General features: G+C 52.1%; 1 protein-coding gene across 16 annotated transcripts in view; it reads left to right on the top strand.

The window, feature by feature from the left end:
- Positions 1–25,427, top strand: part of PPP1R12B (protein phosphatase 1 regulatory subunit 12B) — a 111,500-nt gene extending 86,073 nt beyond the window's left edge. For 5 of the 16 annotated variants that reach the window (XM_072028380.1, XM_072028386.1, XM_072028387.1 and 2 more), the window contains 7 exons: positions 10,186–10,202; positions 10,687–10,840; positions 11,386–11,490; positions 11,763–11,816; positions 13,383–13,433; positions 18,587–18,767; positions 22,190–25,427. In XM_072028380.1, coding sequence (XP_071884481.1) covers positions 10,186–10,202; positions 10,687–10,840; positions 11,386–11,490; positions 11,763–11,816; positions 13,383–13,433; positions 18,587–18,721 — 516 coding nt within the window. In that variant the 3' untranslated portion in view covers positions 18,722–18,767; positions 22,190–25,427. Of the gene's footprint in view, positions 1–10,185; positions 10,203–10,686; positions 10,841–11,385; positions 11,491–11,762; positions 11,817–13,382; positions 13,434–13,734; positions 13,803–13,891; positions 17,739–18,586; positions 18,768–22,189 lie in introns of those variants that run through there. The other 11 variants (XM_038168175.2, XM_072028391.1, XM_072028392.1 and 8 more) reach the window with 8 other exon arrangements.
- The last annotated feature ends 337 nt before the right edge of the window (positions 25,428–25,764 follow it).

A 25,764-nucleotide genomic window follows, 5' to 3' on the forward strand; every position in this document is an offset into this window, starting at 1 on the left:
TGGCATGCCCCGCTGCTCTTTGTAGCATTCCTACTTAGGTGTTAGGATCAAGTTGTGTGGGCTTCTCCCACCTTTCACTGATGGCATCTCCACGACTGCACAGCCGAGGAGGGTGAGCGCTTTGCAGGGAGCCGCTGCACGTCACACAAGGGCAATATTCTCAAACACGGCAGGGCACCAGCAAAAGGCACACCGAGGAAATTCTGCAGCGTGCCCTGGGGCAAGGTCAGCACCATTGTGTTGCCCTCGAACCTCATCAAGCTACGGTACCTCATTTTTGTGTCGAGATGGCACAGCCTGCAATTACAGTGACCATGTAATTACATCCTGTCAGATCACCCTGGGTGTGTTTTACCAGGTGAAAGGGAGGAACACTTTTTGTTTATTTATCCTTTAAAGACCTTGTTTATGCTGGGCTAGTTCTTTTTGTAGGAAGTGCCCTGTACTGGTGTTTCAGTTCGCCTCTCTGTGCCTTGGTACTCCACAACCCTTGTGTTTCCCCGGGTGCTACAGGTTAGGAAGATGAAAGCTGGAGGAGATGCACGCTCAGTGCACGCTCCCGGCTCACGGCACAGATTTTAAGAACAACTTCTCAGCCGTTCCCTGCCTCCCTTTTGAGGAGTGCTCCCTGTCCTGTCATCCCACGTGTTGCTGTGAAGAAGACCATGAAGAGCTTCAAGCTGCCAGCCCCCTGCATGTGCTGGGCTGCACCTTGGCTGTCATCACTTGGTGCTTGCCACTCGCTTCTCAAGAGGCTGGAGAGTCAGTGTTGGTCCTGGCCATGTCTGAAGGTCCAGTAGAAGGCTTTTCCCGTCTGCTGCTGGGTTGCTCCCTCATTAAGCCACCTTCCCTGCTTGTTCCTTGAGCTTTGCAGCAGCATTTTTGGCAGCAGGCTCTCTGCAATCAAGTGTTAAGGGTTCTCCATCGTCCGTACCCATTGATTTTGTCCTGCCTTTCCTTGGAGGGGCTGCAGGAGCCGTGCTCAGCGGGATCTGGGATGCAGGAGCACCTCGAACAGGCCGTATGTTTTCACCAAGTCACTTGAGAGTAATACTCAAAGCAACTTTCCAAACCGCCATGTGTTAGTTGGCCTCCAGATCCAGCCCGCGGTCGTTCTGCTGCCATGGCAATCGCTGCTCGGATGCTTCCCACCCGGGTGTGATTTTGATGTGGACACATGTCCAGAATCCAAAGCAAATCTTCAAGGAAGAAAAGCGAACGCACAAAAGCGTTAGCCATTTGAGCTGCAGATGCTTGGTGTGCAAATAAAACCAGCATGTTTTGGGTATTAACACATAAATAATGGCATAAAATCTTAGAGGTCTGGTAACGCGGCCAAACCAGACGGCTTTTAATCACGGAGCGATGTCCAGGAGCATTGAGGCGCTGGTAGAAATGCCTGCTCAGATTACAGCCTTCGCAGAGCTCTGAATAAGTGTGTCTGACGGTCAGTTTGCGCTCTGTTGAGTGGTTTTGCAACAAGTTTGGTCTTGTTTCAGATGTTAATGGTAACAGGTTTATTCTCACGTTACTTAGACCTGTGTGAATCACTGCGCTGCTGCTGCAGCCGCGTTCGAACATAAAGGGTGTGCTGGAAACATTGCTCCAGGAAACCTTATCTTCTTGGCTTGCCATCTGGTGGCTTGGACTCGTGCTGGTTGTGATAAAAACGATGCTACAGAAATTGAAATCAGGTCAAGGAAGTTGTCTCAGGACTTTTTCTTTCTAATGTCGGGGTTGCTGACTGGCCGTACAGTGTCTGAAGAAGCTGCTGCATCCTCTCCGTTAGCCAGCAAAAAAGTGGGATGCTGGAGCTCAAACTGCAATGCAATGAACTTCAGGCCGTGTTCCTCCTCACCCTGACTTGTTCCCTGGTCTGATCGGTGGTTATTCCTCAAGCATCGTATTCCTTAGATGGGTATCTTTAAGAAATCATTCCGGGTTCTGTTTGTTCTGTATTTTGTTGTTTTCCTCTCTAAATGGCCATATCTGGCAGTGTATCAGGAACGTCTGGCCATCCCCCGGGCACCCCCAGTTCGCTGTTCTCTGCTGTGACTCAGTGGCCAGACAGCTCTCTGCTGTCCCTGGCCGCATCCCTGGGTATAAATAAAATGGGCCAGGGCACATGCTGTGACCCGCGGAGCAAGAGGCTCACCCAGCTGGTGGCCCTGTGGCTAAACTTTCCTCTTCAACCCCCTCGCTTCCCAGGGACAGAGCAGGCAGCCTGTTAACTACCGAGTGGTCTGAACACTCACGGACCTCTGCTTGTTCCTGTGCCCCAGCCCTGCCGCGTTTTCTAGGGTGGGTGAAACCCTGCTGTTATCAAAGTAACATTTTCTGCTCGTTTTCTCCTGTGCAGTGCTGTGCTGCTCCTGCGGAGGATCCTCATGGAGCGCTAGGGCTGGGCCTGCGGGACGCGGTTTCACACGCAGTGTTGAGATCCCCCTGGGACCTGGCTTGTGTCATGGTCTGGCTGTTTTAGGCGTGCTGGTGACTGGTCTCAGAGAAAGCAGCACGGGGACCACGTTTCAAACTTGCCACTGCTGCCCAGGCAGCGCCAGGTGCCTGGAGAGGGCGGCTGGGCTCCGAGGGGAGCCGCTCGCAGCCCTGCGCCATCGCTTGGCACCTCCGAGGGATGGAGCAGGGAATGAGCCTGCGATACCCAAGGGGTGAGGAGGAGGAGGAGATGTGTGACGTGGCTCAGCCCGTGGTCCAGCCACCCGACCGGGCACGCTGGCAGAGCCGGGACAGGGAGGTACCGCGGGGTGGGACCGGGTGGCCAAGGGAAGCGATGGGAGAGCGGGTGGAAACCGTGGGCAGGAAACCACTTCAAACCGAACTGGAAACCAGCGGTTACTGCAGTTGCAGGAACCTATTATAGCTGTGTTTGCCATGAAGGGACTACAAACCCAGAGAAAACAGGGCCAGGAGAGACAGAGCTCGGCCCCATCACGTCCCCAGGGCACCAGCAGCGTACCTGTACCCTTCCAGGCAGCTTTGTGCCGTGTGCTCGCAGATTTCCACCGCACTGGAGTCGCAACTGGTGGTCAGATAAAAACACTGGGGAGCTGTTAGCATTTGGGTTTGCTTTTTGTGGGATTTCTGTTGGTTGATTGGTTGCTTGGTTGTGTTTTTTTTTTTCCAAGGAGTTTTTTGGGTTTTGTTTTTTTTTCCAAGGAGTTGTTTGTGTATGTTTTTGTTTTGTTTTTTTAATGACCCCAAATTGCTGAGGTTACTCCGGCAGTTCAATAGAAACAAAATCTTTGGAGCAGATGTCCCCAACCAGATTTGGGTTCAGATCCCTGCCTGGCAGCTGGTCTGGAGCTATTTTAGCCTGAAACAAATGAGGAGGGAGAGAGAGACAGCACAAAGAGCCTTAACTCCGACAGCCCAGGGTGCTCAGCGTGGCACAGACAGCTCGGCCTACCCGCAGCAGCCCTGATGGCTTTTCCATGCGAGCGCTCCCCGCGGCTGGAGCGGTGTCACGGGAATGCTATGTGGCTGCAGGACGGAGGTGTTCAGCAGGCTTCGTCGGCGCACGCTTCGTGCCAAGACGTCGGCAGGTTGGTTTGAGGCAGCTGGATCCTGGCTGCAGCCCTAATTGGTATTTAAACACCCGATGATAACACCTGGGAGAGTCCCAGGGGAGCGTTTGCAGGGGCAAGGCAGAAGCTGTTGCCTGCAGCCCTGTGGCAGTCTCACACCGAAGAAATTTGGGAGCAGTGATCTTCTTTCTCCTCGTGGGTCACTTGGCCGTTCAGCTTTTGTTGCCTCATGTCTGGAGAGCTTTGTCTAAGCTCGCGTCGCTTTGCAAAAATGAAATTTTTCACCAATAAAATTTGATCCCTTAGAAAAAGAAGGAAAAATAAGAGCAGTGAGCCCAGGTTTCTGAATTGTGGCCTTCCCAAAATTAAAATACAATCCAGCCTGACGTTTTACATGGAGAGCTTTATCCCCCAGAGACCCTGGTAATAAACTGCAGCTGCTGCAGAGCCAGCGGGCCACGTGAGGGAGGCACGGGGAACTGAGGCACGGGGCTGGCAAGCGCACAAATGTTGGAAGGCTGCAAAACGTTTCGATGTGTTTGGGGTTGTGGGAGATGCGGTCGTCAGTCCGCCGCGGCCGTGTGTATTTGTTTCTGATTAAACGCGCGTTGTCCGTGCTGTGAACGATGCGATCCGTCTCAGCCCGCTGCCAAAGCCACTATTTCATCTTGGAGGATCTTCTAATATCATGCTTCGGTAATGGCAGCTTTTATTAAGCAAAGCCTATTGATTTATAGTTTGTGAAAACGTACTTTGCGTCGGGCTTTGGGGAGCTGGAGGTTAGCTGGAGGTGGTTTGGCTACGCTGGATTGTTAATCATATCGATGGGATTTTGTAATCCTTGCGTTTGCACAAATGCAAGCGTTAGCGGGAAGGGAGCAGGATCCATCAGCTCAGCTGCAGCTAGCAGGAAGCTGGAGCAAAGCACAGCTCTCAGGTCAGCAGAGCAGCTTTCCAAGGGAGGCAATGACCTCAGAAAAAAAAAAAGAAGTAACAAAAGCAGCGTTCAAAACAGATCTTGTAACCGTTCTGCACCCAGTGGAAAACTTTCCGAGCTCATTGCCCTGCCAGTACCCAGCTGGATGGGCGCATCGAGGGGAGCCCCGCTGCGAGCTGCACCCGGCCGAGATGGGGCTGGGGTCTGCACGTGGAGCCAGCAGCCGCCCTCATCGCCTGTCCCCCTTCCAGCTCAGCTTTTGCACGGCTCGAGGGAGATTTGGGAGCTGCAGCAGCAGCACGGGGCACTGGAGATGTTGTCCCTGCAGCTGCCGTGCCAAGTGCCCACACCAGCACAGCCACAGCACCCAGCTTCCTGCAGCATCCCCGGTGGCTTCGCGTCCAAGAGGGAACGAAGCGGCCCCACAAGCAGCTGGCTTTGTTTCGTATTTATTTTCTAAAACAAACAGGGGGACAGTTGCCAACGCAAGAACAAAATTGGAGAGGTTCATAAAACTTCCTCTCCTGATTAAGAAGGGGGCGGAGAGCAGGGCTGGAGCTGCGCTCTGGGATCTCGTTAAATGGTGGTTCGTTGGCAGGGGTGTTGGTGGGGATCTCGGAAGCAAAACACCCCAAACTAAACTCCTTGAGAACTATCTTAAAATAGAGCAGATTTTCCTAAGGTTGGCCAATTGGAGATAAAGAAGCATAAAATGTTCCCAAAGCATCTATTTTCCTTTTTTTTTTTTTGGAAGAAATGTAAATAGTAGGGTTTCTCTCCCTTTGCTGGGTCTGATCCTAGCCACAGAGGAATGCGATTGGAAGCAATTAGGCCAATTTCTGACTTGGCAAGAGAAGCGGCTGATCCCCCTCTTGGCGCTGCCTTTCAGGGCTTCATTTTATCTAAACCTTCCACGAGGAACTTGGTTTTAATTATACTTTCCTGAACTTCCAACAGCTGTAAAAGCTTCTGAGCTTCGAAGGGAAGGCTCCTGCCTTCCACAGTCCGAGCGCGTTTCTAAAATCCAGTCCCGAGGGTGCTCCTGGCACTTTGCAGCATCACAAGGGGTCTGGAGGAGTAAAGCCATGGCCGGTGCCTGCAGAACAGGGGGCAGGAGAAAGGTGTGCAGGGGAAATCAGCCTGGTATGATGCTGTTTGTCCTTGTTCTCAGGTCCTATCTCACATATCCTGTGTTTTGCTAGCCCAGCTTGGCCAAGTCAGCTCTGACCCTGTCTGGGAGGCTTGCAGAAATAACCAACCCCCTTTGTTGCCCTCTGCCACCCCCTAGGCTGCCTGAACGGCCGCGAGGAAAGAAGAAGAGACCTGGCAGGTGAAGGGCAAGTTTGGGGGAGACGCAGGACACCCAGCCTCCCTCCATGACAGGTCCAGGAGCAAGGGGTCACCAGAAACGAGAGGCATGCCCACGAGCTTTCTGTGCTTTTAAATTACCCCTTAAATTACGCTTCCACGTTTAGGGCTCGGTGCTCTCAGCAGGGCGCCGGGGCCTGGGCTCGGTGCTGGCTGCCGGGAGGGGAAGGCGTGCTGCTTTCCGAACCAGGGCAGCCGCTTCTGGCTCCTCGCCGCTCCCCGGGGTCCTCCTCCCCCCCACACCCTGAAACGCTGTGACCCTGTTTAGGTTGTGAGAAGGAGGATTTCACAACCCCATGCTTCCGTGGCTGCCGTTTCTAGTCAAACTCCTGGTCCCGAGGGAAATAAAGCAGTCTGGGCAACGCTGAGAGCACAGTTCCAGATTTGCCAGGAAAAAAAGAAAGCAAACAAAGAGCGCTGCGTTCCTAGGGGTGGTGCAGCCATCTCTCAGCATCCCGTCCTTAACCTGAGCAGGTTGTATGGTGTTCAGTCAAGACTAATCAGGAGCAGAAAGCCCTGTCTTGCAGCATGTCAGTGCATGTTTGTCCTTTGGTGGTCTTGGCTCCAGTTTCCCTGTGTTTACCCCAACTTCTATTTCAAGAAATGTTGCAGGGAGAGCTTTGCCCTTCACCTTCTGACTCTGACCTCAGAGTTTGAAGCTCTGGGACAGGATCTCCGAGCAGACACGTCCTTCTTCACTGCTTACATACACCACACGGTGAGAGAGCTGATGCTGCAGAAGTAGAAGTGGCATATTTAGTGGTTTTAGAGAAGAGGCAGTCAGCGGAGGAGCAGTGATCACTGAGATGACCATGCAGGTGCAGCTGGAAGCACCGCAAAGGTTTCCAAGGGCTCTGTGGCCAGCAGCAGGGCAGAACGGGGCTGGAAGGAAGCTGCTTTCTGTTGGAAATGTTGCCGATGTGATGTCCCAGTGGCCTCTGAGGACGTTTGCTGTGTGTGAGCAAATAACAGGGATGTCTCAGCTAAGCACGTACTCCAGTGTTTGCATGCAGAGCTCACGGTTCCCCTGCCAGGTACCTCTCCAGCAGCACAAGTGCGTCCCAAGTGCACAAGATTTCGGTCATCATTTTGTTTGACTCATTTCCTCAGGCTTCAAAGCCTGTCTTTGTGCTCAGAACTGCTGCTTTTCATGTCACCCTTTTTACTTGGAGCCTTTTCTGTAGCTGAAAAGTGGAACTTTTTTTTTTTTTCTCATTCAGGCTTTTTTTTTTCCCTCTTCTATCATAATTTAAAAAAAAATGAACAGGATAAGCTCCTACTTTCAATACCAGCACTGGCCTCCATGCAAAACTCAAGAAAATATTGAGCGAGAAACTGATTTAAAATAAAATAAATATCCCTTCCTTCCCTGAAGGTAACAGCAAGCAAAGGAATAATCTGCTGATGAAAACTGCTTTGCACCTTCCATTAGAGCAGGGCTATTTCCAGCAGCGGCTATAATGTCTTGTTCCCAGACCCAGGCTTCATCCAGTTCCTCTCAGCTTAATCATCCTTGTCACAAAAATACCACTTAACTGAAACAACATGGTGAGAGGCACCCGAAAATTGAAGGGTGAGGGAAGGACGCGGGCTGTTCCCAAGCACTGTGACTGCAAACATTTCCCATAACTCGGCACCGTGCGATGCCTGCGTCCCTTTGGGATGCCGCGGTGCAGGGCGGCACCTTCAGCAGCTGCGAGGGCAAAGCGGAGCAGACTCTGCAGAAAGACAAAAAATCCAGCTTTGGGCTCAAGAAGCCCCAGAGGTGCCCAGTGCTGGGGTGGAGAGTGTAGGAGGGAAGCCACAATGCACTCGTCCTGGCGTTGGCAGGAGCAGGGCCCGCGGGTCCCCTGGTCCTAACTGGTGTCTCCCTCCCCATGGAGAGACAGGGACAGTTGCAACCTGAAATAATTCTTCCCCGTGTCCATCACAGGGAGGTTTTCCAATCCAATAAACTAGGCCCTGCTTTGTTATTTTTTTCCTTCGGTGTTCCTAGCAGCTATTTAAGATGATTCCTGTCTTACCCCACCCCTCCTTAGCAGAAGCACACCCCTGCTGTCTCTGCCTCTGGAGATTATTTGTTTCTTATTTGAAAAAAAAGACAAAAATGACGTTTTCCTCCTGCTGGAAGTGCACAGACTTGCTTGGGAACCTGCTCAGGTTTGGCTTTTCTTGCTCAGTTTTCACATCGCCTTGCCCCGCCACGTGTGGACTTCCCCAGCTCTGTTCAAATCCATTAGCAGGTGTGTTTGTTGAAATAAATGCAAGCTTGATATTAAGTGGATTACTTGTCGAGCCGTTTGTCATTGTAAGGGGAGTTGTCACTGAAAGGGATTAGCAGAAAGTGCACAAATAACTTCCAGCAAGAGGCTTGTTAATCACTTCCCAATTCCCCCTCCCACTGAACCGCGGAGCCCGGGTCACCGGGCCGAAATTTCAGGGGAGCTGCCAGGCCTCAGGCTGGGGCAACCAAGGTCTTAACGAGGCAAGTGTGAGGAGCTCTGTTGCCAAAAGACCCCAGAGACCTCGGCCAACGCATTGGTGGCTGAAAACGGGGAATCTTGGTACAAAGAAAACTTGTGCTGTCCTGCATGGAGAGGGGTTAGAGCCAGTGAAGGAGCCCAGGGCTGGGCCCACTGTCATGGCTCCGGGCCTGTGCCAGCACCTGGATCGGCTGTGACAGCTCTAGGGAGGGTGTGCTAATTAACAGCGGGCTTTGCTCGTCCCTTTTGAGCTTCGGGTTTAGCAGCTTCAGCTTGAATGTGCTTGAATGAGGCGTCAACGTGCTGGGCTGCTTCAGTTTGCGGCCTTGGTGTGGCTCCAATGGTGGAATCCCAGGGAGGGCGGCCCTCCAGGCGGCCCTGACGGCAGGCCCCATCGGGAGGCTCCTTCCTGGAATCCGGGATCAGGGTTTTATTAGGATAGGATGAATTAAAAGCAGGACGACTTGGAGCACACAGAGTGTCACCACGTTCCTGCGTCCTGACAAGTCCTGAGGAGGGAGCTGAGGCCTGGGGCACCCCTGGGACAGGCCGAGGGAGCTGGGGCTGCTCAGCCTGGAGGAAAGGCTGAGGGGAGCCCCGTCCGTGGGGATAAATGGCTGAGGGGAGGTGTCGGCAGGATGGAGCCGGGCTCTGCGGTTGTGTCCAGCGACAGGACAAGAGGCAGCGGGCACAGACGGAAGCCCAGGAGGTTCCAGCTCGATATGAGGGGCACCTCTGTGCTGTGAGGTGACAGCCCTGGCCCCTCTCCTCCCTTGCAATGTCCTTCTTCTAGTGTTCGCTTCTTAAAAAGGCTGTAGGGAAATAGCTGGTAGCACTGGCAGGTGGTTTGTGCTCGCTTGCAGGAACAGCATTGCTAATACCACTGGTAGTGGGACGTCGGGCTCAATTTCCAGTTCAAGAGACTGAAAAAGTGTCAGACTGCGCCTCGGGTTTGAGTAAACATCTGCCAGATGGAGAAACTTGCAGGAAGGAAGCGCTAGATCAGGGCGGTGCATCCTGCGGGACACCTGTGCTATTGCTGGTTGGCTTTGGCATTTGGAGGAGAAAGCTGTCCAGTCCAGAAAACCCCATTAAAAACTGCAGTTTACCACAACCAGGCCCTGTAGCGTGTTACAGTGCCAAGCAAAACTCTTCTGTAACCTCCCCTGTGCATTAGCTGGCCCAGGTCAGTTTTGGTGTATGAGCAACGACGGAGCTGAGAGCTGCACCGCGGCCACTGGGGTGTCGATGGGGAAAGCAGAACCCTACAAGCAGTGTGATTAATATTTTGGCTGCTGAGGGCTCCTCTCCCTTCCTCGAGCAGTTCTGCTGTGTGCCCCTCGGTGTCGTGAAGCTCTCCTTGGTAGGGGAGGTGTCTGCCCATGGAGAGGAAAACGGTTTGTGGTTTTCAGACATCCAACGTGAATGCGCCAAGAGCTCAGTGCTTCTGGTCCATAAATCACTCACCCACATCATGCATAGGACAGCGGTCAAAATCGAGAAGAATTATTTGATTCAAAAAGGAAACAATAGATTAGTTTTGGTCCAAGGAATGGATTTCAATTCCGTAAACTAGGATTTGAAGTTCAAGGTTCAGTAGTTTTTAGGTTAAGGAAAGAAATTAAATCTGAAGTACTTCAGAGCAGCAGAAGCAATTGAAATTCAGGCAGGAATTGGTGAATCGCAGTTTGGGCGTGGGAGGTAGCGCTGTGTAGCTTGTTGTGAGCTTGCTGCTTGTGTCAGAGGTAGGAAACTGCTGCTACGTGGCAGCTCTGCGATTCTTGAATTGAACTGTCAATTCTTCTGGTTATTAATTCAATTTTTCTTTCTTTTTTTCCCTTTCTCCTTTCAGCATGAAAGACTTTCCAGGTAAGAGTTTTGTTTCTTGGATTTTTTTTTCTGTTTAATATTTATCTGTGGTACTTTTTTCTATGGCTTCAGGGCTTCCCAGCACTTCAAACCAATAGCATAAGCTGAAGCTGCTTCTGGCCGTTCAGTACTTACCGTAGCAGAACTGTTGGGCCAGCTTGCTCCCAGCCTTCACTCCCCAAATTACCAGATACAACGAGAGACAAACCCTCTGTGCCCCGTTAGCAACAGAGCCCATTCCCACCATGCAGATGGGAGATGCACGGGAAGTTACTGCCCTGTTGGGGTTGGGGCTGATACCCACTGGACTTTTCCCACTTGTTTCGGTGCTGCTGCTCCCTGCCCGCGGGCACTGTGCTGCAGCAGGAGCGTGCTCAGCAGTCCCAGAGCCTGTGCACAGCCTCGAGCCCCAGCCTGGCAGGCTCAGACAGGCAGTCCTGACACTGTCCCTGCTCCATGGTGCTAGATCCTCTTTGCATTTTAGGTTGGAAGCAGCTACAAACCCTACTCCTGCCAGTGACTCCTCCTCCTACAGCGATCGTGCCTCCAGCCGCTCCAGTGCCTACACCCGGAGGGAGAACCGGTTAGCTGCCCTCAGCAGCAGAGCAGAAGAGGAGAGTAACAGGGACTATAAAAAGGTAGGATTTTCAGGTGGATTATTGTCAATGCATGCACCTTAGAAGCTGCCTGTTGCTGCAGAAACCTGCACTGAGAGTCTTTGGCACAAAAGAGCAAAACAATTTCTTTTCGTTTTCTGTTTCCATTGCCTTTGGGAATGACTGTAGCCTTTTTCAAATGCCACAGCTCTTCAGAGGGTCAAAAAAGGACAAGGGGTGAAAGGACACCATGCAAAGTCAGATATCTGGGAAGGAAGAGTGAGGGATGAGGCTGGAGAAATGTTGGGAGGGATGTGTGAAGGAGCAAGAAAAGATGTTGCCGAGCACTGCCAGCATGACCCAAGTATACATACCCAACAGAATTATTTTTTGCTGCTCTAACACTCCAGATTATTTTTCTTCTGAAACTTTCAACATAATCCTTGAAAGCTAATAGTATGGAGCGATGCAAACCCTGCAGCTGCCTCTGCTCAGTGCTGGGACTTGTGGAGTGGTGTGGCAGAGCTGGGTCTGTGCACTGGCCTAAGAGCAGCCTGGTTAATTGAAATATTTGGTTCATATTTCAGTTATATGAAAGTGCCCTGTCTGAAAATCAAAAGCTGAAGTCAAAACTGCAAGAAGCCCAGCTTGAGTTGGCCGACATCAAATCGAAGTTGGAAAAAGCAGCCCAGGTAAGGCAGAAACCAACTCCTGGACTAGAGAAACCAAGCACTGGCCCATGACAAGCCACCACGTGTTTCAGTGCAGGGAGGGATTTGTTTAGCTCATGGGAAGGAGGGTGCTACAGAGGGGACTTGTATATTTTGCAGAAATAAGAGTGGTGTGAGTGATACTCTAAGGACTGCTTCTTTGGGCAAGTGCTTCTGTAGGCTATCTAGGCCTTTGTACAGCATCCTATGAAATCCTCTCAGTTTTAATAGCTTTCTATTTTTAATTTGCATAGCAGAAACAGGAGAAAACTTCTGACCGGTCTAGCATGCTGGAGATGGAGAAAAGGGTATGTGTCTGCTTTCTTCTGAGTCGCGATCCTTGCCTTGAATTCCTCTGCAAGGCAGAGCAATTTCTTGAAGGAAAGTGTTAATTAAAAGATAAGTTATATTTTTGCCTTGCAGAGCAGTTCACAGTGATAATTGTGTTCTGACCTTTTCAACGCCTGCGACTTCTCTGCTCTCTTTGCAGATCAGCCACGTTCTGGTCTCATTCCTTTGTTACAAGAATCTACAGACCAACAAATAGTGGTGCATGGTCCTAAGGGGCTGTTGATCCATTATGCTTTAAAAATATTATTGTTCCTTGTAAATAAAGTTTCAGGGCGGAGAGGGGAGCAAAGCACAACACCAGCTGGGTGTCTGTCTGACGATTATACTGGAAATCTGACCATCTGATTGCTCCTTCCTCCGAACTGAGCAGTCAGCTTTATTGCAGCAGCTAAGCTGACCTTGCAGCGTGTGGCTGTCTCTGCCCTAAATGACCTTCAGCCAGGTCAGAAGGGGCTCGGGGAGGTCTGTAGTCCACACACCAGGCACAGGCAGTGCTGAATTTGAACTGCCTTCCTCGGGGCTTTGTCCAGTCATTTCATGGAGATTTGTAAGTGTTGAGGCTCCACAGCTATGGCCCCTTGTTCTGGTGCTTAAATATCCTCAGAGTTAACTTTTTATCTTGTATCTAGTCAGAACCTCCCCTGCTTCAGCTGATGGCCATTATCTCACATTCTCCCACCACATACCTTAATGGTTAATTAAAGTTAGAGCCGGCCATCACTGCCATCTGAACCAGCAGCTGGGGGAAGTCGTGACATGGGTGGAGCTTTGTTTTTGTTAAAAACAAACAAATGTGTCAGTGAGAGCATTGCCCTGAGCAGGACATGCCCAACCAGAGGGAGCTCACCCCCACACCCTATCTCCCACCCATATAGGGCGCTTCCAAGATGGGGCAGCATTCTGCATTATTTTTGTTGCATTAGGATCACAGCAGGTACAAACGCAGGTTTCTAACAGAGAGAAAAGAGTGTTGCTTAGTAAGGATGGCATTAAGTGCTTCAGGACAGCTTCTGTATTTTGTGCGCCTGTGTACTGGTTGGTTCCCAGAATCTGCTGCAGCAGTCAGTCAGTTTTGCAGCTCTAAATTCCTAAATTTATCTGGGAGAAGCAGGATTTCCAGATTCCTTTCCCTGGTCGCTGTTTGGTATTTGATGGGCTCTGCGGGTTTTGTCATCATCTCCTTTGCAGCAGGGGACGTGCAGTACAGTTACCTGCACGGCTTCACCTGCACAGCTCAAAATCACATTTCATCAGAAAGGCCTGAAAGCTGGGGTCACTAAACGTAGTGGGATAGCTTCATTGAAGAGAGCTCAGGGCTGAGAGGTCTGCCTAAATGGGCCGCAGCACGGATCCCCTGCTGGCTGACCAGCTGCCGTGTCCCATCTGATCAGGCTGGTAACCTGCACATTGCTCTGAGATGCTTTTCAGTGACTGCTCATACATAAGACACTTACTTTTCTTTAAAAGAAAATGCTCTGTAAGTTTTTCACATGACAATCTTTGTTACGAATCTTTGTGAACAGGAGAAGCGAGCCCTGGAGCGGAAACTCTCTGAAATGGAGGAGGAGATGAAGGTAGGAAATAATCTATTCACTCTATTCTATTTTTTATGCTTTGTGTTAATGTCTTTGGGGATTGTCACCCAGGAATAGGATATTAAAAGTATACATGGGAGGGGACTCCTGTTACCTCTGAGTGTGTTCCTTTATGCATAGAGAACTTAATTTAAGGGCTATGTTCTCCAAACATGAAATAGTAATAAAACTGCTCCGATTGCACCATATGTTTTATTTGTTAATGCTGTTTGATCTGAGAACTGTGAAGGCTGTTCTCCCTAAATGCTTTCTAAAACTAACCTTTTGTGGCATCCATGAGTTTCAGTTTGCTGATCCCCTGTGCTAGTCTGCGGCCCAAGTTAAGCCGTTGCGGTTCTCTCCAGATGGGTAAGAAGACAAAGCTGGCTTTTGAGATCACGCACACTAGCCAGGAAAAAAACACAGAGTGATTGTATTCCTGTACTCCCTTCCTAAAGCATGTCACTGGAAGGCTGTGGCAGTAAGTCAGCCTGGAATGGATTTCAGCAAAGAGGAACTTGCTTCCTGGTGAAACATACAGCATGGCTTACTGTCACGGGACGTCCCCCACTGACTGCTTCCTTCGCGTTCCCCTCTCTCTCGTGGCATTGCTTCGGAGGACAGTGGCCTCCTGCCATGGCTGGGATGCCCTGGGAGCATGGGGCTGGCGGGGAGCACTGCAGGGCAGGGAGCAGTGTGTTGGCCGCCTAGGAACACCTGAACCTTCTCACTGATCTTGCAGTGTTACAGCATTGGATGCTGTATGTTCGTGCTCGTGTTCACAGAATGCTCCTCTTCGCTCAGTGCCCTGTGCTTCCCTTCCCTCTGAGCATGATCCAGGTGGGACCAAGCTACTTTACCAACAAAAGACACAGGGCTGAGAGCCGTGAGCTCTCTCGCCACGGTGTGCTGATGGAAATAATTTCCTGCTGTCCTCCAGGAGGCTCCAACTTCATTTTTCTATTTCAAGCTTCATGTATTTACCAAGGGTACATCGTTGAAGGACCCGCTGGCTTGTGCTGCATCTTCTGCTGCAGTGAGCACAGAACAATTTGGTGGAGTCTTACTGCAAAGGCTCTCTTTTCTTTCAAAGAGGAGAAAATAAGTGGATGTGCTAGCTAGAAGGGGAAGGACTGAATGTGCCTGAGCTTCAGGTCCTTTGTCCACTCCACAGGTGGCAACATTTAACTCCAGAGATTCTTCCCCATCATTACAGAAATGGGGCCTTCAAGAGAAATACAGGCAGTAGTAGCATTTTGTGTTGTTTCTCTCACTCTGTAGATTACTCCACAAACCAGCTCAGGCCTTGGAGTAAAAAGACAAATTGGTGTCCCCTAGTGGTCTGTCGGTTTGGAACATTTATATTGGTTCAGGAACCAATTAGTGAAATAAGGTGCCTGTAGGGACTGCTGGATGCTGCCAGAGCTCCTCTGGTTCAGCTAGTTGGGAGCTGCAGACTGATGGAAGCCAAGATGGTGCACTGGGAAAAGCACTGCCAGGAGTTTGACGTGTTCTTGTATTACCCTGAAGCTGCTGGTCACTGCTGGGGACAGCGCATGAGCTGAAGCAGCCTGTGGTCTACCTGGAAATGAGCTATCAGATCCTCAAGAGTGATGCTTGCTCTTTGCTCCCTGCTGTGTTCCTGCTGCATTAAACAACCAAAATGAGCTTTTGTTAGTGGAATAAATAGACACGGAATTTGAAAGTGCCTCTTCTGAGGTCCTACTGTGTTTCCTTATCAAATCCTCAAGCTGCAATTGCGGTGGAAAAGTTAACTCCATCCCAGCCAGACCCGGTACAGCGCTGAGCACCTGTGTGTGCTGCGACATTTCTTCTGTGACAGCCACTTAATAAAAAGGAGTATGAAATCCATGACAATAAAAACGTACTGGGCAAGTCTGTAAGGAAAAGAGACTTTCCATGTCCACTTACATCACGTCTTAAAATTGAAGAGTTGGCCCGGTTGTGTTTGTGCAGAGTGAGATAACCTCTGCAGAACATCTGCGTTAATCCCTCGGGTGGAAGTAGTGCCAGGAATCAAACCTATTAATGCTGGCTGGACTTGCATTCCTGCTACTTTCGCTAATTGAATTGCTATTGAGCAGAATCAGAAGGAATAAGCGATTTAAGCAAATCCACCCATTTCTGTTAAGGTGGAGAGCAGCAACGGGAGATAACCAACCATGCCAAGTTATTACATCTTGACTAACACTGCAGTCTTCAGGATTCTGCCCACCAGTCTTTGAACTGAACTGGTCCATCCTGGCTCACATCCAGCCTTTTGGTCTTTGTCCAGCTCAGTGCTTCAGGTGTAGCCGCAGCAAGGTGAAAGCAGCTGACTTCTCTGGGAGAGGAGGCACAGCAACATCACAGAAAGGTCCTGGGCTGCTGTGACAGAAATGCTGTGCTCTTCAGCCCAAGCTTTGTTCCTGTCGTGAGTTTATCCACTGCTGATGAAGCTGTCAAGAAATGGAGAGGAGCAGGATGAAATTGGTGATCTCAAAGAACTCCTTGATGCTAGAGTTGCTCCTGCAGGCCTGCTGTTGGGAAGGTGACAGGGTGGTACAGCATTTTCCTAAGTGACTGCAGAATTTGACTGGAGATAAGGCAACTTGGCTGAGGAAGGAGAAAGAAAATTAGCATTTGCACTGAACTGAATTCAATGCCAAGTGCCTGAGGTCCCAACTTAACACAGCAATTTTCCTTGAAGGTCACAGAAGCTTCTTTATTCTGTAGCAGCTCTGCACCTCCTGGCTTTGTACATTGTGCATGCTTTGGGCATTTTTATTTCCCCTAGTGTTGCAGGCACAAAATCCTTTAATTGAAGGCAAGTGCAGCTGAACCGAGAAGCCTGCTTTCTGTAAGCCAGGTATCCAGCAGAGTGATAAGCAATCACAGCGGTGTCGTCCAGATTCTGGTCTTTGCCCTTGGCTTCAGGCCCAGCTTTCCAGCCTTCTCTAGGTGTCTTTGAGCATGATAAATAGAAAGCCATCCTACCTGCAGCGCACACACATTCGTGCATAGGTGATCCTTTTTATCATCTGCGGCAGGGTGCTGAGCCTGAGCTGCCTCTGATCGTGCCACGCTGCTGGTTTGTGCTGTACTGGTATGGAAAAGTCAAGGTGGTCTCTAAGCTGACCGCAATCCTTCCCACCTCCCGTAGCACGGCACCCCCTTTTACATATGTTTGACATTTTTCTGCCAGCCAGATGCTCAGCTGAGTTCCCTGGAAGGAAACGGAGAATATTTGTAATCCGGGGATGCTCCTCCAGCCTGAGCATCCCCCTGCAGCTCCTGGGGACCGTCACTCACAGGACAGCCACAGCCTGAGCTGTGACATCTGTCTGACCTCACCAGGCGCAGGACAGCCTGCCCACGGGGATGGTGGCCAGGATTTGGGGAGAAGTGTCCCTGCTGAGGTGTCCCGGGAGCTCTTCTGCCCCATAGCTCTGTCTCGGGACCTGCCGGTCTACCTGGTGTCAGAACTGCGTTGCTGAAGGCCAGGGCTGGTGAGGCAGGGGGGGCTTCATCGCTTGGACAGCTGGGGGGGCTCGGCCCCCATCCTTTCCGTGACTCCTCACACTCAGCTGCATCGCTTCTTTCGGCTTTGCAAGGCTTTTGGATGAGGCATCTTCACTCCTTAATGAGGAGCCAAGGCTTTTGGGTAGCTCGAGTTGAGCTGGAGGGTGGGGGCTTCCTGGGCTACTTCTCGTTTGTACAGGGTTGAGCCCTCCAACAAAACGTCCTGGATGTCCTGGGGCGCAGCGGTTCTGTGGGGATCTGCAGCCAGCTCCCTCCTGTGCAGTCAGGGGGAAGTTCCTCCTGTCACCATAGGTTTGCCAGTGCTCTTCTGGTTCAGGACAGCTTCGTTATTGCAAACAGCAACTCCCTTTGACCACTTTCTGTCAATTAAATGGCAGAAAGGAATTCCCTTCCCCGCGGACCCTTCCCTCTACTCCCTGCAGGCGAGGGAGGGGGACGCAGGCAGCACGGCGCTTTGCGGGCAGGACGGGAGCTGCTTTGCTGTGGGCTGGGATTTCTTCACTTGAACTTCAAATTCCTCTTCTGGCGGGCGTTCCCCTGCCTGCCTCCCGCTGCCCTGTGCCTGCATCCCCTCCTTCCTGGCAGAGGCTTCCCCGTTCCTGCGGCACCGCTGCCCGACGAGCTGAGCTGCGAGGGGTAAGGACGGGATGCTGCTCAGGCAGCCCCTGGCTCCACGCACGGTGTAAACGCCCCGCATAAGGTTTTATGTCAGTGTCTCTGGGGAAATGTGGTCCTTGAACGAGAAACGGTGATGTCTGCACAGCTTCTGCCCTCTTCTGCTTCTCCTTCTGCGTTGCCTCCGTGTCGTGTGTCCCCCTGTGCAGCTGGGACTGTGCTCGTCCCACATCGGAGGCTGGGTTCCAGCACTGTCCTGTCTCCTTTCTGTGTTCCTTCTGGTACTAAAAACGCCGTGTTTCGAGTGCCTTCTCTGTAAGATGCTGTCACTTGTACTGCTGTCGTCAAAATGAGTGGTTTCAGTGTTTTAAGCTTGCACTTCTAGATGAGAGAGACGTTGAGCCTCGGGACAGGGCAGACCCAGGAGTTCAGGTGCCGTAGGGACGGGGGCTGTGAGGTGATGTGTCTGGGTGACCACGGCAGGACAGTGACACCCACGGGTGATTAATTCATAAATAAAACCTCCCGTGGAGCTCTGGTTGCTCTTTGCTACTCCAGGCTGCTTTAGCTTTTGGAGACACGTGAAGAAAAGGAGACATAAAGAAATTCCCAGCAGCGCTTTCATAGCCCATGGAGGTGGGAAGTCAGCGGTGATAGTTCTCAGAGCAGTAACTCCGTGGCTGTGTGCTGGTGGAGCTTACACCTCAATAAATCAGAAAATAGCCAGCCAGAGAGCGGCCTGCCCTGTAGGAAATGCACCTTCCTAAAGGCTGTGGAGGCCCCTGGAGAAAGGGAAGGTTCCCAAACACCCTCAGTGTGTTGTAGGGCTTTCTTCGTGTGCATCTGAGCTGCTGCCTACCCAGCACTCACTGCCACTAATTTTTCTTTTATTCTCTATTTCACTGCTCGTGGACTAAATTCACCTTTCTGTGCCCTTTTGTGTCCGTGGTGTGTTCTCTCTGTATCTCTGTGTCCACTCCTGTCACTCTCCGCAGAATCTCCACCAGCTCAAACAGATTCACACTCTGAGGCAGATGAATGAGCAGCTGCTGGCCGAGAACAGGGCTCTGACCCGGGTGGTAGCCAGGCTTTCACTGCCCGCCAAGCCCTCCGAATCAGAGGAGCTGTAGCCGCTTCCCCTCCGGCTCATCTCGCCTCCCTCTTCCACTCTTCCAGGCAGGTCTCCGCTCCCGTGGCCGAGCTGCTCGCTGCCTCGCCGCTCCCCGGGCTGCCTGATGAAGCTCGGGGGCTCCAAGCAGCATGTGCCCGAGGAGCCAGCATGCTGCTGGCCCTGCTCCGGCTGCAGGCAGGGCTTTTCCGCAGGTGGCTGCCTTAATTTCTGCTGCCCCTTGCTCTGCTTGGCAGGTGCTGTCCTCCGCCCGCAGCGTCAGGGTTTGCTTTTTCCTTTTTCCCCCGTTGAGCAGAGAACTAGGAGGGCATGCTCCCTGCTTTACGCCAAGGCTTGGAGTCCGATGGATGGCGCTGAAGTGGCTGCGGAGGAGCGGGAGGTCGGCTGCTTCCCCGGGGCTTAGCATGGCCGAATGCCTTCGGGGTGGCACCAGCAGCAGCATCCCCCCTCCCAGGGCCTGACCTCGAAGGTGGTGCCTTTATGGTGTGAGCCCGGTCGTGGTGTCACTGGGCTGAGGGCAGTGAGAAGCTGGCTCGTAGCAGACAGGACTGTGCCAAGTCAGAATTAAGCTAAATATTTCTCAGGATGTTACAGAAAACGTAGGTTTTAGGCAGGAAGGGGATTTTTTTAAAAAAAATCTAAAACTGGGCAGTCTGCAACAGTTCCTCTCGCTCAGCTGAGCAGAGAAAACAAGCTCCTTCCCTCGTTTTTAGGCAGTGAGATGTTTCAGTCTGAGTTCAGAGCTGCAGCATCCCCTCTGCCTGCTGCAGCCTGGTTATGAGGCAGGGCAAGCAGCAGGAGGCCGACCAACCAAGTTTTCTTTTTTTTCACCTGGTATTTTAAATTCACTGCAGAAAAATTAGTGTTGGAAATCCAAGGGCAAGCCTTCTGTAGCTTTGCCATACGCTTCACACTGTTAAATTACATCCCTTCTTGCTGCTTCGGTGCTAAAATAAAGCCGTAAATGCTTCTTTCTGCGGGCCCTGCCTGCCTTTTGCAGGTTAGTAGGGATATTTGGGTCCCTACAGACAGCTTTTTTAAAAAAAGAAAATAAAATAGAAGCACTATGCTCTAATGGGCTGGAAGTGGCACTAAGGTATGAAAAAATCTATTCTTAGCGCACAAATTATATCAAAGATGATTAACCGTGGAAACAAACTAACCGGGGGAATTGGGGCTTCCCTTCCCGGGAGTCTCAGTGCGAGACCAAGTGTTCGTCCCAGGCGAGCTGGGGGCTGGCCGAGACGGGGTGTTCCACCTCGTGGGCAGGTGGGCAGAGGAACCAATCCCACCAGCATCCTGCTTGAAATCTGCAGAAATATCCTGGACCTTGTCACTGCCTCACCTCGTTCCCATAAGCAGGGAGTTTTGGTCAATCTCCTTCCCGACGTGTTTTGAGCTCTGAGAAGGAGAATTGACCACAACCACTTCCAGACCCTCAGAAATACCGCCTCACACCCTGCAGTCAGCTGGCTCTCTTCTCCCGCCAGGCAATAATCGCAGCTCCGCTTCTCCCCCTGCTGCCACCCCTGCTCAGGGTGCCACCACCGCGTCCCCCCTGCAGGCTGGCCGAGCCGTGGACGGGCTGATCGTCCCCTGCTTGCTTCTAGGTTTGAAACTCCCTGCTTGTGTCCAAGCTGGAGAAGAGCTGTGTATCTGTGAGCTCATCTGTGTGTGTTTTTTTTCCAACTCCTCGTAGGTCTAGCACGGGATGTGACTGTTACCCGTAAGCCTTGTCTCCTCATGTCCCCAGACATCGCAGCCCTGCAGTCACGGCACTCTTTTAAACTGGCAGGGGCGCTTTTTCAAAGAATCTCTTTCCCCCAAATCCCCATCGTTTCCGCAGTGTCACCTTCTCCAGTGCCACAGCTAACAGGCACGGAGCAGAGCCGCTCGGACAAGCCCCTGGTGCTGCAGTGTGCTCGGCATCACGGCACCCTGCGCGCCGGGCTGCGCCCCTCCTTGCTGCTTCCAGCGAGACGTTTACAAAGCTTCATTTTCCAGGCCCTCGTATTGCCAGCCTGCTTCACCTGCAACTTATTTTGCAAGGCTGCTTTGCCCTGAGTGCCCGCAGCTTGGGAGGAATTCCAGTTCACGAGGTTGATTTTTAGCTTTCAGAAAGCTTCACTGGGAACCGATGGAATCGGGTGAAAGCCAGGAAGCTTTTCAAGAAGTTCTGCTCCTCGTTACCTTCCTCCCTTTTCTGATAAATCACCAGAGTTGCACTGAGCATGGTTAGGAAGCACAGCCACCAGCAGAGCTCCCAGGGGGCTGTGGAACTGGGGTGGTTGCTCTCTGCTGGTGCTCACGGGCACACACGGTGGGTTTTCTCTGCCAAAGCAAGGGGCAGAATTTCCAACCGCTGTCCTGGTGGAGCCATGGGCTCCTTCAAGCCTGCAGGGCCCCCCTAGGACGTGACAGAGGGGACAGGGACTGCCCAGCTGCAGACCACAGCGGGTGATTGAACGCCTCCAGTGCCCTGGATGGGAGGCAGCGTGCTTTGTCGGGGGTTTGGGGGAAGCTCGGGAGGAAACGAAGGGGCACAGCGAGACCGCAAATGCTTTCCCCATCTCCCTTCCTCTAAGATCCAAGATGAGTCAGGGCTGAGCTTGCTCTGTGCCTGAGCTGTGGGGTGGCCCCACTCTGTGGCTGGGGGTCCCATGGTGTGACCGCCCCGTGGGGACACCCCAGGCTCCCCCTGGGGCAGAGCTGTCCTCGGAGGGGCTCTCAGAGCAATACCCACCTGCAGTGTGGGAAATGAGAGGCTTGGGGCCTTTCTTTTGGCCAGCAAGAAATGCTGCAAAGGTCTCCTTGAAGTCTTTTCTTCCTGAGTTTCTGATGAAAAGCTCTCTGGCTTTTGGCTGTAGTGCAGCTGCTGTTTTAGCCCCAGCATCAGACGACCACAGAGCACCAAGGAGGTGGCTCTGGTGTGTTCTGCCACGACACAAGCACCTACGTTAAACATCTGCGGGATCCCGGAGGGATTTTTTTATTCTGAAGAGATTTTGCAAAGCAGGCTTGGTCCCGTCCTGAATTAAAAATCCAAAGCTGAAAAAATGTCAGGCCTTTGTTTTCCCCTCTAGTCCTGGCCAAATGGGAAAAATAATACAGGAAAAAATAAAATGAAACTTTATAGTTTTCTGCCAAGCCCTAATTGACCTTTGGGAGCAGGTTTGGGCTGAAACAGCTCAGAAATGGTTCCTGCTCCCCCAGCCGGGTGTCGACTGAGTGCAGGGGCTGGGGCACCGCTTCCCGCGCGGGCTTTGCTGTGCTCCGTGTCCGACAGCCACCCCGCAGGACCTGTGGCCACCCCGCGGTGCTGAGCACGGCACCAGGAGGAGAGCTGCAGGTGGGAGCAGGACACGAGCCGAGCTGGCCACGCCGTCCCGGCTGGTTTTCCTTGGAGCTGCAGGGTTTTTTTTGCCATCCCGCCGAGCTGTAACCCTGCCTCGTCTTTGTCTTTGCGCAGATTTTGACGGAGCTGAAGTCGGACAATCAAAGGCTGAAGGACGAGAACGGAGCGCTCATTCGTGTCATCAGCAAGCTCTCCAAATAGGAAGCCTGAGCGAAGGCAGGACGAGGAGGGGTGTCCTACACGAGCTGCCAACCCCGCACCAAGCCCTACCCCCTCTTTTCCTCCTGTCACACGTACAGCAAGCATTTCAGCCGTGGGATCAACGTCACACCTGCCTTGCCCTGCCCTTTGCTGTACATTCCCTTCCTGCCCTTTTTTCCCCCACAACACGCACCCCTGCCATTTTACGATTTTTAATTTAAGCATGTTGTGGTATCTCGGACATTTTATTCAAGGGAGAAGAGAAAGAAGAAACACAAGGACTGGTTTCGAGCTGCCAAAACTTTTCCTTCCAGAAGCCCGGGATATGGCATTGGACTCCGGTTTGGAGTAGGTAGCTTCTACCTTAAAAAGTGACGCCAAAAGAACTAAACCGGCACGTCCAAGCCCTTTCCAGGTGGGAAATGTGAACGTGGGCTGGGACTCTGCCGATGTGCATCAGCCCACCTGGGATGTGGGACTCTGGCCATAAAGCGATGCTGCGAAAGCCACCAGAGCTGATCTCTGTATCGGGCTGCTTTGCACAGAGACCTTGTTCTCCTTTTGCCCCGGCAGACCGAGCCTTTTTTTTTTTTCCGTGTAAGATCTCAGAAAATGAGTGCTGACTCAGCACGAGGCCCCCATCCCTCACCCTGCCTTGCCCCCGCAGCCTGGGGGATGGCGTCCTGCGCTGCGTCCGCTCTGCGGCCAGCAGCATCTGCTCGCTGCCTCCGGGCTCTTGCTTCTCAGGATAACATCACCGGTACTCACCAACCCTTCTGAAGGAGAAGCTTGACCCGGTAAGAGATCCTCTGCTGCCTTCACGTGCATTCAGGTGTGAATCACCTGGCAGGGAGCTGTGCCCACGCCAGGAACCGGCCTCCTACCGGCGTGTGGGGCATCTCCCTGCCAGCTGTCGGTGAAGGCAGAGCCCTAGAGGAGTCTGGTCGGGTATTTCAGGTACCGTGCGCTGGTTTTCAGCATCGGGCTGACCAGCTGGAGCACAGTTTTGTTTCTGGGGAACGGAGACAAGAGAGGGAATGCCAGAGTCCCGTCCCAGCCACCCTTCCCTCTGGGGGAAAGCTCGGTGCAGCTCGTCCTCCCGCGTGCCTCGGGGGCTGCCCCCGTGCCAGGGGCAGGAAGGAGCTGCCCTTGGGCACGCCGGCAGCTGTATCTCTAGGACAAAAGTCTTTTAATCTGTCAAAAGCTTGCAATAAGCCTTGACCTTGAAGGAAACCTCAAAAAATCAAAAAAAAAAAATACAAAAACGTTGATGTTGTACGTACTCAGAACAGTTTGGAATTGTTCTCTCTATGGGCATTCAGACAGCGACTCCTCCAGGTGCTGTGCGACGCCTGGTACCAGACCTGTTGAGCTTCCCCTTTTAACAGACCCCTCCCAAAAGATGCCTTCCCTCTACCACACTTCTTGCTGGGTGCAACCCCCTTCCCGTCTCCTTCCCTCTCGTTTCCTTCTCCCTGTGAGTTCCCCGCTCCGTGTGGCTCGGGCACCCATCTCAGAGGTTGCCACAAGTCCCACCCAGCTCTGCTGGGCCGGGCGGGCTGGGAGCAGAGAGGAGACACCTGAATCCGGAGCGTAACTCCTGAGCTCGCTCAGCAGGGTAACATTTTTTGGTCTGTCCTGGGCTTTTTGGAACCTTTTGCTGGTTATTCCTTCAGAAAGTGCGAGTATTTTCCTCTCCCTTGGGTGTTTTGTTTTTTTTTTTTGGTTTCATTTCTTTTTAACTCTCTTTTTTTTTTCCTTCCCCTCCCCGTCCTGCCTGTTTCCACCTCTCTGGCTCTTGCTGGAGCTGCCCTGCAAACACTGGCAGCTCCGGACGGAGCCTCCTCCTCCGCCGCTCTTCAGCCAGCGGCGTTACGTGGGCGCGCCACGCGATGCCGTTCCTCCTGGTACACTGAGGCCCTTCCTCTGCTGCTGTGCTTTGGGGAGGAAGAGACCAAAGCTGGTAACGGCATCAGGGTTTCTGCAGAGCACTGCCTAAGCCAGGCATCTTTTTCTTCTTTTTTTTTTTTTTATGACTTTATTTTAACCCTGCTATATTTAACAGCTTTAAGTCTTGAGATCCGGTCAATGCTTTTTCTGCACGCCGTTCCCACTTGGTGCACTCTTTATGTGAGTACTTCTGCATTTCTTGGTGTTTTCTCAGTGGTCCACCCCTCGCTCCAGACCTGGGCTCTCTCGTCCCTCCTGGGGGCAGGAGCCCGGCCCCCTGTGCTGCCCCCCTCCTTCTGCGCCAGGCTGTGCGTGCCCAGCGGGACCAGGGGCAGGAGCTCAGACCGAAGTCCCTGCTCTCGCAGGGTTCCTGGCCGTGGGAGGAAGCCCGGTATCTGTTTAGGGAGAGGGTTCAACCCAATCTGACAAATCCATCCCGCACTGACGTGTTGCCCCTTCCCACCCGGACGCTCATTGCGTTTTATCCTAAGGAACAGGACGCGAAGGGCGCAGGAGGCTTCATCCCTCCGCGCGGCCCCTCGCGAAGCCAAACCACTTTAGATGAAGTTGTCTGCTTAGCACTGGATTGTCCCCCCATGCCTCGAGCGGGGCGGGGGCCCCACCACCAGTTTAGTCGTGCTGACTAGCCAAAGCTGTGAGTACTTGGTGATGACGATGTAATCGCAAACCAAACTCGTGAGGATGATTTTTGGTCTCACTGCGCAATGCCTGACATAACCAGTGCACTGAGGAGGTGGCGAATAGGAGACCTTGCATTCTGCGCTTGGGACAGAGTGCAAAGCAAGCAGTTTTTAAAACTGATCCCTATTTGAACCATTTGCCAGACGTGGTCTCCATTGGAGAACACAAAGCTTTTTTTCTAAGCAATTGCTTGGGGTGAATTCATTTTTATTGCTTGGGGTGAACCCGCCTGTTGTGGCTGCAAGTTTGATGATGGCTCTTTGTAAATAAACTCCTTGGAGAAAGCAGGACTAGCTTACGAGATGGGGAGAGAATGTATTTTTATGCAACTTTGAGTGGCCTTCCAAACCCTGAGATGAATGATTTGTTTTACTGGTTGTTGTTATATAGTATTATAAGTATTATGTGTTTGAAAGTTTGGGAATAATATTCACATCTATGATGCTTGTAAACACAACAGTATTTATAAATGAATAAAATAAGAGTTGATAAAATAGAAGTCCTGACTTCGCCTCCGTCTTTCTGAAGCAGGGGAAGCTGCTGCAAGCAGGCTAGCAAAACGTCTCCTTTTTCTCCAAGTGTCCATAGCACAGCAGCGCCCACCTGCTCTAAAAGCTCTGAAAAAAAGCTCAGAAACGCTCTGCAGGCACAGCACGGGGCATGGTCTATGGATGTGGTCAGTGCAGCCCCTCGGGGTTTTGTGTGCCCAGCACCCCTGTGAGGCAGGGCAGGAGCTCGAGGCCGGCACATGCCATAGGGATGGGATGGGAGGTGCTGGGGCAAGGAGTTTGGTGGGGAGCTGCTCGGTGCCCAGCGTGGGGCTGGGATGGGGCTGG

The sequence above is a fragment of the Anas platyrhynchos genome, chromosome 27 (genome assembly GCF_047663525.1).
Source record: "Anas platyrhynchos isolate ZD024472 breed Pekin duck chromosome 27, IASCAAS_PekinDuck_T2T, whole genome shotgun sequence".
NCBI classification, from domain to species: Eukaryota; Metazoa; Chordata; class Aves; order Anseriformes; family Anatidae; genus Anas; species Anas platyrhynchos.